The 14,468-nt window shown below is 34.8% G+C and overlaps 1 protein-coding gene across 2 annotated transcripts in view; it reads left to right on the plus strand.

The window, feature by feature from the left end:
• Window positions 1-14,468, plus strand: part of IPO11 (importin 11) — a 234,481-nt gene that overhangs the window by 69,709 nt on the left and 150,304 nt on the right. For both annotated transcript variants that reach the window (XM_010385211.2, XM_030926735.1), the window contains exons 10-16: window positions 3,982-4,174; window positions 4,892-5,044; window positions 6,308-6,351; window positions 8,342-8,432; window positions 9,841-9,888; window positions 10,628-10,733; window positions 14,252-14,378. In XM_010385211.2, the coding sequence (XP_010383513.1) occupies window positions 3,982-4,174; window positions 4,892-5,044; window positions 6,308-6,351; window positions 8,342-8,432; window positions 9,841-9,888; window positions 10,628-10,733; window positions 14,252-14,378 (762 nt within the window). The remainder of the gene's footprint in view (window positions 1-3,981; window positions 4,175-4,891; window positions 5,045-6,307; window positions 6,352-8,341; window positions 8,433-9,840; window positions 9,889-10,627; window positions 10,734-14,251; window positions 14,379-14,468) is intronic.

Consider the following 14,468-nt stretch of genomic DNA (forward strand, 5'->3'; position numbering starts at 1 on the left):
TTATAAGTTGGTAGTTAGATGTAGAGGCTTAGTCACTGGCAGGCTTTTTTGTGGGGATAGGGCAGGGATGGCAAGAATACGTTATAAGTATTGCTGTGTATTGTACGACATGCACACATGCAATATGGCACACAATGTCTGGTTGTGTCTTTTTTTCTTTTTTTAATTGTACTTTAAATTCTAGGGTACATGTGCACAATGTGCAGGTTTATTACATATGTATAATTGTGCCATGTTGATTGGCTGTACCCATTAACTTGTCATTTACATTAGGTGTTTCTCCTAATGCTATCCCTCCCCCATTCCCTCACCCCACGACAGGCCCGGGTGTGTGATGTTTGCCACCCTGTGTCCAAGTTTTCTCATTGTTCTATTCCTACCTATGAGTGAGAACATGCGGTGTTTGGTTTTCTGTCCTTGCAATAGTTTGCTCAGAATGATGGTTTCCAGCTTCATCCATGTCCCTACAAAAGGACATGAACTCATCCTTTTTTGTGGTTGCATAGTATTCCATGGTGTATATGTGCCACATTTTCTTAATCCAGTCTATCACTAATGGACGTTTGGGTTGATACTATTGTGAATAGTGCCGCAATAAACATACGTATGCCTGTGTCTTTATAGTAGCATGATTTTATAATCCTTTGGGTATATCCCCAGTAACGGGATGGCTGGGTCAAATAGTATTTCTAGTTCTAGATCCTTGAGGAATTGCCACACTGTCTTCCACAATGGTTGAATTAGTTTATACTCGCACCAACAGTGTAAAAGTGTTCCTATTTCTCCACATCCTCTCCAGCACCTGTTGTTTCCTGACTTTTTAATGATTGCCATTCTAACTGGTGTGAGATGGTATCTCATTGTGGTTTTGATTTGCATTTCTCTGATGCTGAGTGATGATGAGCATTTTTTCATGTGTCTGTTGGCTGCATAAATGTCTTCTTTTGAGAAGTGTCTGTTCATATCCTTTGCCCACTTTTTGATAGGGTTGGTTGATTTTTTCTTGTGAATTTCGTTAGGTTCTTTGTAGATTCTGGATATTAGCCTTTTGTCAAATGCGTAGATTGTGAAAATTTTCTCCCATTCTGTAGGTTGCCTGTTCACTCTGATGGTAGTTTCTTTTGCTGTGCAGAAGCTCTTTAGTTTAATGAGATCCCATTTGTCAATTTTGGCTTTTGTTGCCATTGCTTTTGGTGTTTTAGTCATGAAGTCTTTGCCCATATCTGTGTCCTGAATGGTATTGCCTAGGTTTTCTTCTAGGGTTTTTATGGTTTTGGGTCTAACATTTAAGTCTTTAATCCATCTTGAATTAATTTTTGTGTAAGGTGTAAGGAAGGGATCCAATTTCAGCTTTCTACGTATGGCTAGCCAGTTTTCCCAGCACAATTTGTTCAGTAGGAATCCTTTCCCCATTTCTTGTTTTTGTCAGGTTTGTCAAAGATCAGATGGTTGTAGATGTGTGGTGTTATTTCTGAGGACTGTGTTCTGTTCCGTTGATCTATATCTCTGTTTTGATACCAGTACCATGCTGTTTTGGTTACTGTAGCCTTGTAGTATAGTTTGAAGTCAGGTAGCGTGATGCCTCCAGCTTTGTTCTTTTTGCTTAGGACTGTCTTGGCAATGCGAGCTCTTTTTGGGTTCCTTATGAACGTTAAAGTAGTTTTTCCCAATTCTGTGATAAAGTCCTTGGTAGCTTGATGGGGATGGCATTGAATCTATAAATTACTTTGGGCAGTGTGGCCATTTTCATGATATTAATTCTTCCTATCCATGAGCATGGAATATTCTTGCATTTGTTTGTGTCCTCTTTTATTTCATTGAGCAGTGGTTTGTAGTTCTCCTTGAAGAGGTCCTTCACATCCCTTGTAAGTTGGATTCCTAGGTATTTTGTTCTATATGAAGTAATTGTGAATGAGAGTTCACTTATGATTTGGCTCTCTGTTTGTCAGTTATTGATATATAGGAATGCTTGTGATTTTTGCACTTAATTTTGTATCCTGAGACTTTGCTGAAGTTGCTAATCAGCTTAAGGAGATTTTGGGCTGAGATGATGGGGTTTTCTAAATATACAATCATGTCATCTGCAAACAGGGACAATTTGACTTCCTCTTTTCCTAATTGAATACCATTTATTTCTTTCTCCTGCCTGATTGCCATGGCGAGAACTTCCAACATTGTGTTGGATAGGAGTGGTGAGAGAGGACATCCCTGTCTTATGCCAGTTTTCAAAGGGAATGCTTTCAGTTTTTGTCCGTTCAGTATGATATTGGCTGTGGGTTTGTCATAAATAGCTTTTATTATTTCGAGATACATTCCATCAATACATTCCATCAATACCTAGTTTATTGAGAGTTTTTAGCATGAAAGGCTGTTGAATTTTGTCAAAGGCCTTTTCTGCATCTATTGAGATAATCATGTGGTTTTCGTCTTTGGTTCAGTTTATGTGACGGACACGTTTGTGGATTTGCATATGTTGAACCAGCCTTGCATCCCAGGGATGAAGCCCACTTGATCATGGTGGATAAGCTTTTTGATGTGCTGCTGGATTCGGTTTGCCATTATTTTACTGAGGATTTTCACATCGATATTCATCAGGGATATTGGTCTAAAATTCTTTTTTTGTTGTTGTATCTCTGTGAGACTTTGGTATCAGGATGATGCTGGCTTTATAAAAAGAGTTAGGGAGGATTCCCTCTTTTTCTATTAATTGGAATAGTTTCAGAAGGAATGATACTAGCTCCTCTTTGTACCTATGGTAGAATTCGACTGTGAATCTGTCAGGTTTGGGACTTTTTTTGGTTGGTAGGCTATTGATTATTGCCTCAATTTCAGAGCCTGTTATTGGTCTATTCAGTGATTCAGCTTCTTACTGGTTTAGTCTTGGGAGGGTGTATGTGTCCAGGAATTTATGCATTTCTTCTAGATTTTCTAGTTTATATGCGTAGAGGTGTTTACAGTGTTCTCTGATGTTTGTATTTCTGTGGGGTCTGTGGTGATATCCCCTTTATCATTTTTTATTTCATCTATTTGATTCTTCTCTCTTTTCTTCTTTGTTAGTCTTGCTAGTGGTCTATCACTTTTGTTGATCTTTTCAAAAAAACCAGCTCCTGGATTCATTGATTTTTTTTAAAGGTTTTTTTGTGTCCCTATCTCCTTCAGTTCTGCTCTGATCTTAGTTATTTCTTGCCTTCTTCTAGCTTTTGAATTTGTTTGCTCTTGCTTTTCTAGTTCTTTTAATTGTGATGTTAGGGTGTCAATTTTAGATCTTTCCTGCTTTCTCTTGTGTTCATTTAGTGCTGTAAATTTCCCTCTACACACTGCTTTAAATGTGTCCCAGAGATTCTGGTATGTTGTGTCTTTGTTTTCATTGTTTTATTTTTCTGTGGTTAAGATTGATGAGTGATCTATCAACTTTCCTTAGCAGCTTTTTCTCCTATTTTAACAGCGTTGATCGTCATTTGCCTAGATCCGTTATTTGATCAGGAGTTACAAAATGATGGCATTCTAAGTCTGTTATTCCTTTTGCACTTATTAGCTGAAATTCTTCTATAAAGAAGACGTCTCCCTCGTCAGCTACATGATACATTAAAATATAGTTCATATGGGAAAGGGAAGATAATATTTAAATTCTTTGTCTTAGTCTATTACTTTTAAAGGTCTATCTGTTGCATATTTTAGCATTTTGTATCATATTTACCCATTGTTATAAAATTAAGTATGAACTGGGTCTGTTTTGGTTTTTGTACTGAAAATAATAGAAAGTTCTTATTATGAGATATAATCTAACATAATCCACATTATATGATGTGCCTCAAGAAGGGTTATGATACATGTAAAACTGAGTGAACGTGGACTCCACATTAAGGTTCAGACTGCTAAATGATTGTTAGTAAAGTTATAATTGAAGTGATTATATTCCAATATGAATTTGGGGAAAATACATTTTAGTTTTTATTTATTTTATTTTTACTTTTTTTACAGCTTTTAGACTTCTTGGATCAACATCCCTTTTCATTTACTCCTCTAATTCAGAGATCACTGGAATTTTCTGTAAGCTATGTTTTTACAGAAGTTGGTGAAGGCGTTACATTTGAACGATTCATTGTCCAATGTATGAATCTTATTAAGATGATTGTCAAAAATTATGCTTATAAGCCATCCAAAAATTTTGAAGGTAATTGCTTTACTGACAGTTTAAAAGAATTATTTTAATCTTAAGTGTGATATAATTGCTATATTTATGTAATTGTAAAATTTTTATTTTAGTGTGAAAAATAAATTGTTGCTAGGACATGAAATAGAGATGAGGATTATAGACTTTAATATGTTTATACTAGCTTTTAAAAACAATGTAGTGCATTTAATAAGCCATTTTTTGTAGCACAAATTGGTTGAAGCTTAAGGACTTTTAAGAATTAGGTACTATAGTCATCACTGCAGCTCATATTATAGGGTGTATTCATTTGAACAAATAAGAGCTTTCTCTGACTTTATATGAAGGGTGATTGTTTCTAGACAGGTTAAATTGTTGTATTATTTGAAATTCATTCCTATGTGTGTGTACCAAAGTGAATGAAGAAGTCTTGTTGGTAGGGGAAGAGAGAAACACACGCATACCCCCCCATCCTCTATATATGAGGAAGTCATTTCAATGTGGCGTGATAGTATTGCATGGTAATATACAAGCTGTAATGGTAAGACAGAAGCAGGATTGATGTGGGTGTGTTGTAAGGAAAGAGTATCTTTGAGATTTGTTTATAATAAAAATGAAAATTTATCCACAAGTATAACTTTTTCCCTGAGATTGTATTTTTTGTTTATTTAAATTACATAATCCAGTGTGGCTGCAATGTTTGGCTATACAATTAACTTGGAAATTTCATTTTTCTAGATAGCAGCCCTGAAACTCTTGAAGCCCATAAGATTAAGATGGCATTCTTCACATATCCTACTTTGACAGAGATATGTAGAAGATTAGTCTCTCATTATTTTCTATTAACTGAAGAAGAACTGACAATGTGGGAAGAAGACCCAGAAGGCTTTAGTAAGAATTAATTTCTTAGTGTTAGCATGACTTTTCTCCCCTTTCTATAAATATCTATTTGAGTGATAGGTATAATATTGTATTTTCATACAGCACTTTGGATCTGGAAATCTTGGTTTTTTAAAATTAACTTTTTCTTTGTTGTCCTTTAGAACAAATTGAGAAGCAGAAAATGAATGACTTACACAAATATGATGTAGAATTTTGTCCAGGAAAAGACGTTTTTAGTTTTTAGATTCCTTTACAAATATGTAGTTTCAAACAAAAATATATAATTAACTCTCTCTTATCAGGTCAGTTTCTGTTTTGTGATTCATTCCATATTATTTTTTATTTGTAGAAATTCTTGCAAAGAAATTTGGAGGTTTTTGAATAGTTTTTTTTTGGACAGGACATCTTTGTATCTGTTTGAATTTTAGTACTGGATAGATAAGTGGAATAAGTCTACTGGGACCCTTGCTGTAGAAAATCAAGGAATCATGTGTCTAATAAAGTACTTGTGTGTGAATTACTTACGCTATGGTGGGACATAGGCTAGATTTTAGCCTCCCTTTTCTCTTTGGTTGGATGCCCTTGCGTAGTAGTTACACATGTTTCCTAATATTTTAAGAGTGCCCAAAAGTTTTTGTAATACTTATTTTCGCCATCCTTTTGGTTTTTAAAAATAATTTTAGTTTTAATACAGGATTGTACTGTACAACACGTCTTTTCTTGTTTTTTTTTTTTTTTTTTTTTTTGCTTTTTTCTGAAACATCTTGTTTCGATTTGCTTTCTTCATACAGTACATACAATATTGTAACATGAAACATTGAGTCCCTAAATTTTTAAGAGCCCTGAAGTATTTTACTTTAAATTTAAATATAAATACAAGAAATTTATGGAGAGTGTGAGTAATCATTGTACCTAGTGAAACATGATTACTGTGTTGAAATGAAATGATTCTCAGAATTGTAATGATATTGGATCAGGTGATAGCAGATGCCCTGGAAATGACAAGTACTTTGAGCTTTTTTCCGTAAAGCATTGTTGTCGAAAATGAGAATGCTTAGGGATATAGTAAGCACTTAATAGACGACTGTGAGATACACAGCTGTGATCTGTAGCATATAGTAAGAAAACCTGTGTAAGGCCTGTGTTCCCAAGGATTTGCTCTTAATGTTATGTTTAGAACAGTTCACAGAAATATTATACTGATGTTATTCAGATCTTTGTTTTCCAAACCAAGATGTTGAAAATGTCATTATTACATGTTTTTAATTGCAGCAGTGGAAGAAACAGGAGGAGATTCTTGGAAATATAGTTTAAGAGTAAGTATTAATTGCAAGAAAAATTGATAGGGGAAAACGTAATCCTTCTAAAGCTCTTAGTAGAGAATGACACTCTATTAAAGATTCCAAACATTTGCTGGGCATGGTGGCTCACACTTTAATCCTAGCAGTTTGGGAAGCCAAGGTGGGAGGATTGCTTGAGCCCAGAAGTTCAAGACCAGCTTGGTAAACGTAGTGAGACCCTGTCTCTGCGAAAAGTAAGAAAAGAAAAATTAGACCAGAGTGGTGGCGCACACCTCTAGTCGCAACTATTCAGGAGTCTGAGGCAGGAGGATTGTTTGAGCCCAGGAGGTTGAGGCTGCGGTGTGCCATGATCATGCCACTGCATTTCAGCCTGGATTACAGAGCAAAACCCTGTCTCTTAAAAAAAAAAAAAAAAAAATTAAAGATTCCCAACATTAAGTCAGACAGATAAGAAATTGTGTATAAGAAACTAAGAACTATATTAATATTAAATTATGACATTTAATCTGAATTTTTTTTTTTTTGTTAACTTGGAGTTTGAAAATGAATTTTTCTTCATCTTTCCCATTGCTTGGGAAATAATTCTCATTGCACAAACAGAAAATGTTTGTCAAAGTAAAAGCTGCCACTCTTAAGCTAGAAATTTTTCCTTGTATGTATTTCATTAGTAAAATTTCTTTTGGTATGTTATTTCTCTTACCACTTAGTGTGATTCTCAGAGACCAGCCCATTGCTTTCAGTTATAGGATACTTTTACAACACATTTATTAATATGACAGATGTTTTGCCAGTACCAGATGTGATGTTTGAGCTGTTCTTTTTAAGTTTTGTGCTTACATAATTTACAGAATTTGCTATTTGTTTTCTAAAAATATTATCTTTAATGTTTTTAGACTCGTAAACTTACAATTGTTAACCAGAGAGATTACTGGTGATTTTAAAACTTTAAACAATTTCATTCCTTTAATTTTTAAAAGTTTCTCTTACGGAGAAGTTTAAACATACTAAAAAATAGAATAATATAATGAGCCCTTCATGATAACCTAGTTTATTAGTTATCAACTCATGGCTACTTTAGCTTCCTGTAAACATCTTCCAGTGTTGATGGTTTTGAAGTAGATATCTGAGATGACACATCCTCTGACCCTATTTCAGAGTGTATGTCTATAATGTTCCTTTTGAAACACACTAAACCTTAAAAATTTAATTAAAAAATGTAAATATTGTGAACCATCTAGTGATTCCTTTTTTTAAATTTAAATAAAATAATTGTTAAAAAAATTTTTTGTGGGTACATATTAGGTGTACATATTTATGGGGTACATGAGATGTTTTGATACCAGCATGCAATGTGAAATGATTCAGTACTTTTTAGAACCAAATGAATCTTTGTTTTTAAATGTAGCTAATGCTAATTTCTGTTACTGCTTGTGTTTGTTAAGAGAAAGACTACTCTGTTTGGCAAATTGGAGTTCCTGTTTTTGCTTATATCATTGCTAAGAAAATACATAATAGCTACTTGGGAGGCTGAAGCAGGGGAATTGCTTGAACTCGGGAGGTGGAGGTTGCAGTGAGCAGAGATCACGCCACTGCACTCCAGCCTGGTGACAGAGTGAGACTCTGTCTCCATAAAAAAAAAAAAGTGTTGGATAGTCAGCCATTTATAGTACTGAACTATAAACGAGTGGCTACAGAATGCTTTTTAAATTTAAGATATGATTAATTTAAGATGTACACTTTGCTTGCCATAGTTTTAAGTTTTTGAATACATAATGACAAATAATTGAAATAAAGAAATCAAGTTTATCTTATTAATTATAATTTGATTTTGTTTTCCTTTGTGTTGGTTACAAAAAATGGTAATCTTACTTTTTTTTTTAACAAATCAAACGTTGGAAACATTTTCAGAGTTTTAGGACTTTAAGATTGAGTATTTGCTTTATTATAGAATTAGTCAATATAGTATGCAACTGTTTTGATGGGAAATTTGTCTTTTTCCCTGCAGCCATGCACTGAAGTATTATTTATAGATATATTCCATGAATATAATCAGACTCTTACTCCTGTACTTCTAGAAATGATGCAGACACTTCAAGGTAAGGCATATTTTGTGAATAACTTTGAGTTAATCTATTTAACATTTAGTTAAGAAATAGTCTGAGTGCCTAGAATGCGTACGGTACTGTTTCCTGTGTCATATAATGAATATGAATTTGAGAAAAACAATTTTGAAACTTACTATCTTCCAGAGGGGTGGCATTTGAGATAGACCTTGAATTATAGTTTGGAAGATGATAAATTTTCCTGTAATAAATGCAATAGAAGCAAATGCAAAACAGTAGTTATATTGCTTGCAGAAAGTCTGTCTGGAGCATGTTGTTGAGAAATAGTGAGAAAAGGTTAAAATAGTAAGTATTAGCCTCTCAGAATGGTAGCAGTGGGAATGGAAAGAATTGATGATGGATTTGAGAGAAAATATTGATGTAAATTTTTGACACTTGATCATTACACTTCATACACAAGTAATGAATTATCTGCCTATTAACTAACATCGATTTATGATTTCTGTCTTTTCTGCTAGACTGTAAGTCCTAGGGACATTGATCACGTCTGTTTTGTTTACACTTTATTCCCAGTGCTGGGCATATTCAGTGACTATTGTTACTTGATTGACTTTTGGCAACTGATTGAATGTGCTAGGGAAGGAAAAGTGATCAAAGATGATCCTAAACTTTTGAGTCTTAATGACAAGGAAACAGTTACCTCATTAGAAGTGGTAGAGATAGAGATGTACTTTTGAAGTGCATCTATATAAGGAACCTTGGGAAAACAAAAGAGGATCTTAAGGACAGAACCTGAGATTTTCACCTATAGGGATCTGAGGAAGTAAAAGCCTTGTAAAAATGCCAGGTGTGGTGGTGTATTCTAGAGAAGAGCATGTTGTCAGAAGTGAGTGTTGGCCAGGCATGGTGATTCACGCCTGTAATTGCAGCACTTTGGGAGGCTGAGGTGGGCAGATCACTTGAGCCCGGGAGTTCCAGACCAGCCTGGACAACATGGCAAAAACCTGTCTTTACAAAATTAGGAAAATTAGCTGGGCCTGGTGGTGAGTACCTGTAGTCCCAGCTATTCAGGAGGCTGAGGTGGGAGGATCATTTGACCCCAGGAGGTTGTGAGCTGAGATCACTCCACTGTACTCCACCCTGGGTAACAAAGCAAGACCTTGTCTCAAAAAAAAAATAATTTTGTGGTGTATAGCACATTAGCATTTTGTAGTATATATTTTCTAGAATGTTGTTTGTCATAACATTTGGTTTTTAATCCTGTGTTCTCTAATGATAATCATAAAACTTAGACTTTCCCTTTGTACCTGTGTCCATGTTTGATACCATGAAATGTGCTGTACTTAATTGAATTGGGAAATTAACAAATTGTGTTTAAATATAAATTTTTAAAAATCCAGTTTTATTTGCTTCTACTGATACCTATTTTTTTTTTTTTTAGGACCCACAAATGTGGAAGATATGAATGCACTGTTAATCAAAGATGCTGGTATGTTAAATTTAAGTGATTTAGAAGCATTCATTTATTCAGTAGATGGAGAGTCTGTTTTGTGGTAGATTTTATGCTGAGGGTGTTGAGATATAAGAGTAACTGAAATACGGGAACAATCTGATTGGGGAGATAACCAAGTAAAAAGATAATGCATTATAATAATGCTATACAGGATAGTTAATGCTAAAGTAGGTGATGATCACCAGGTAGTTTGGTGTCTCTAAGGAAAGACTCCCAAAGACGTGTAATGGGAGAACACAAGGATAAATAGGAGTTACATGTGCACGGAGGTGGTGGTGGAAAGAGGGTGGTGCATTCCAGGGAGATGGAGCAAAAGATACAAAGACTTGAGGGAAAGAGGAGGAAACACAGTTAGAATTTGAATTGTGACTGTTTTGGTTTAACTGAAGCATTGGGGTTAAGGGTTGAGTTGAGACTGGAGAGAGTTAAGTAGGGACCAGGTCATAAAATATTACATCCATTTTAGAAGCAGTCATTATTTTATCATTTTTATAGTTGGACTTAAATATTTTAGAATAAATTGAATTTTCTGTTTGAAAGTAGTAAGGAATATTTAGGAAAAACATGAAGTAAAATAATTTTTCTAAAATGTCTACTTACATAATTTCCCTAATTAACATATTGTGTGTTTCCCTTAATGAACATATGTTTCATACACTCATTTGCAGATCTGATATCTGAAACCTTTAATTTATTTCTTAAATTTTCTTCTCAGTGTATAATGCTGTTGGATTAGCTGCTTATGAGCTCTTTGACAGTGTTGATTTTGATCAGTGGTTTAAAAACCAGCTTCTTCCAGAATTACAAGTCATTCACAATAGGCAAGTATAAAATTTTGTATTTATTATCCACTTACTTTTCCTTATTTATTCTATTAATGAAGACAGGAAGGTATTAAAATGGCTTACAATTTAAAAAATGCAATCATATGAGTTAAGTAATGTCTTACGTGGAAAGGAATAAGAATTTTGACATCTAGGAAGTATTTGACGTATCAGGTAGTTTGTGAGAGAGAAGGAGGACTTTATGCAAAGATGAGGAAGGATGGAGGTCTCTGAGTTCAAGAAACTATGCCTAAGAAAAAGACAATTGGAAACTTAGCAAGAGGTATGCCTAGTGTCAGAAGTAGCCTAATCAAAGTAACATCTGTGACAAGTGAGTGTCTTGGGATCACATAATGCATACTGCAAGTCTCTGGGAAGACAGTAGAGTAGAATGTAGAGACATCATGGCAAAAATATTCAAGTACACTTTAAGTTCTAATTGAGGTACCTAATTAAATAGTACAGATTCATATTACATTTAGTACTATGAATTACGAAATGAATGAATTTAGTACATTTAATAGCACATTTGCCCAATGCTTTTTTTGTGAAACAGAGTCTCATTCTGTCACCCAGTCTAGAGTGCAGTGGTGCAATCTCAGCTTACTGCAACCTCTACCTCCTGGGTCCACGAGATTCTTATGCCTCAGTCTCCTGAGTAGCGGGGATTACAAGCGCGTGCCACCGCACCTGGCCAGCCCAATTCTTACATTTTAGATACATTTAAGCACTTGCCTACTTACTTAAATTTTAGGTGTAGAATACATAAAATGAAAGGAAAAACCTCTTTCATAGTTTATAAAATTATTTCTTAGTTTAAAATTGGATAATTTAAAAAAATTCTAAGGGGCGTTTTTCTTAGTTTGAAGGGTACACTTCTACTGATTCACTTCAGTATACCTACGGCCTATCAGAATACTTAGCATATAGTCGTAGACAGACAGTTAATATTTGTTGACTAAACTAACGAACGTACAGAAGGTCACATTTAGAGCCACAGAATTTGTAGAGTTGGAGATACTCCAATTCTTGCCAGTAAGTAGCTGTTTATTTCTTCAGTTATTCAATCATTTATTCAGTTAACATATATTTTTAACATTGGAATTTGCCATGTCCCATAAGGCGGTGTTGAATAAAATAGACTCTGACTTAGTCTCAGGGAGCTAGTGAGCCTTTGATGGAGAGAGAACTTTCATTGGTGAGACAGATGTGCAGTTTAGTTGTCCTTGAACCCTAGAGGCTATTTAGTATAAGATCTTCACTGTCCAGTACAGAAGCTCCCTATGTGTGGCTATTGAGCACTTGAAATGTGCTTAGTACAACTGAGGAAACAACTTTCCAATTTTAATTAATTTAAATTTAAAAATTAAAGCCATGTAAAATATTTATTGATTACATGTTGAAATGATAATATTTTGGATATATTGGGATATGTAAAAATGTTAATAAGATTTTATTTGTTTTTTTCCTCTTATAATGTGGGTACTAAAAAATTAACATACATGGCCTGCATTATATTTCTGATGGACAAAGCTGATGTAGACCAGTGTTTCTCAAACTTTAATGTACATAAGAGTCACTTGTTAATCTTGTTAAAGTTTAGATTTTGACTTAGTAGGTCTGGGACAGATCAGGCAATGCACACATTGAATAGCAAAGTGATCTATAATTTTACCTCTGTTTGGATGTGTCTGTGACTTTGGAATTTTACCTTTCTGAGTTTCATTCTGTTTATCTGGAACAGAGAGTCTAATATGGTCTTACTCCCAAAATTGATAGTTCTTTGGTGCTTTTACTTCACTCTACACAAGTTGTTACTTCTGCCTGTCACTTGGTTCAAACGGTTTCTGTCCCTTGAAATGACATTTTTTTACCCTTCAGCTCCAAATACTGTTTATCTCAAAGACCCGCCCAGATTCCATCTGTCTCTGCCCATTTCTTCTCTTCCTTTTCTAAAGTCCTAGTACACTACTTTGTGTTTTTTAATTCCTTTAGGTATGTTATAAACTTCTTGGGGTCGGGAATACTTACGTACATATTTTTGTAACTTTATTTATTTATGTATTTAATTTTTGAGATGGGATCTCACTTTGTCACCCAGGCTAGAGTGCAGTGGCATGATGTTCGCCCACTGCAATCTCTACTTCCCGGGCTCAAATGATCCTCCCACCTCTGCCTCCTGAGCAGCTAGTGTGTGCCACCATGCCCAGCTGTTTTTTTGTAGTTTTGGTAGAGACAGGGTTTTATCATATTGGCCAGGCTGGTCTCAAACTCCTGCCTGAGCTCAAGCGATCTTCCCGCCTCAGCCTCCCAAAAGCTGGGATTACAGGTATAAGCCACTGCGCCCAGCCCAGTTTTTGCAACTTTAATGAGCATTTTTTTCCCTATATGTTTGATCATCTTTTAGAATTGTGGTTTTTTTGGGGGGGAAAAACAGTGTTTCATTTATACACAGAAATATTTATCATCTTGCCACTAAAATTTACGTAATAAGGTACTTCATGAGTGAAATTCTTGGACACAAATGTTTTGAACTGCATGGTTTTTCTCCTTACCCGAGCTTTCATTTCTTTTAGCGAAGATGATGAGAGAAAGAAGTGTATATGCATGCTACTGTAAATGTTTTGCAAATGTTAATATATGTTATTTTGGTAATCTGAGTCACATTCTTTTATTGTGTACCTCTTACAAAATTAGCTTAGTTGAAACCACAAAATTTATATGAACGTTTTATATAAGCCTAGTAGTTTCTTACATTGTTCTGAAAATAATCTTCATAGTATTAACAGAATTGGAGTAGAAAATTAGATACAGGAGCTTCTTTATTATTATTTTTGGGAAGCTTTCCAGTTTTAGAGTTTGGAGCATTGCCACTGTTTTTGGTTACTTGAGCTAAAAACAAATGGATTTGGTTTTTATGAAACATATCTACATTGCGGTTCTTTTAAGATAAAAGAATCAGGATTGCAACATATATGCCTAGGAAAAAATTTTTAAGTATTAAAAATTTTAATAATATTAATTTATTTAGATCAGGACTTCATTGTTAATATTTTGTACTGTGGTACATTTCGAAGTAGCCTTTAAGCTTTATTTTTTTTGACTGAGACTTGATCTGTTGCCTAGACTGGAGTGCAGTGGCAGAATCTTGGCTTATTGCCAACCTCTGTCTCCTGGGTTTCAAGGGATTCTTGTACCTCAGCCTCCCAAGAAGCTGGGACCACAGGAGCATGCCACCATGCCCTGCTAATTTTTGTATTTTTAGTAGAGATGGGGTTTCACCATGTTGCCCAGACTGGTCTTCAGCTCCTGGCCTCAAGTGATTTGTCCTCCTGGATGGCATACCAAAATGCCGGGATTGTAAGCGTGAGCCAGCACACCCGCTTTTAAGCTTTTATGTTAAAAATGCAGATTGCATTCTTACTACATTTTAGATTTAAATGATAAATTATACTAAATGAAATAGACCTCTTAAAATATTTAACATTTTAATTTCATGATTTTTTCTTGTTTAGGTATAAGCCATTGCGGCGCAGGGTGATTTGGCTCATCGGTCAGTGGATTTCTGTGAAATTCAAGTCTGACTTAAGACCCATGCTTTATGAAGCAATCTGTAACTTGCTTCAAGATCAAGATTTAGTGGTATGTTTCTTAAGTGCCTTAAAAGAGTTAGTTTTTAAAGTTTCACCTGTGCAAATCATCAAGTTCACAACAGTTTATATGTCTTTCTTT

The sequence above is a fragment of the Rhinopithecus roxellana genome, chromosome 3 (genome assembly GCF_007565055.1).
Source record: "Rhinopithecus roxellana isolate Shanxi Qingling chromosome 3, ASM756505v1, whole genome shotgun sequence".
NCBI lineage: Eukaryota > Metazoa > Chordata > Mammalia > Primates > Cercopithecidae > Rhinopithecus > Rhinopithecus roxellana.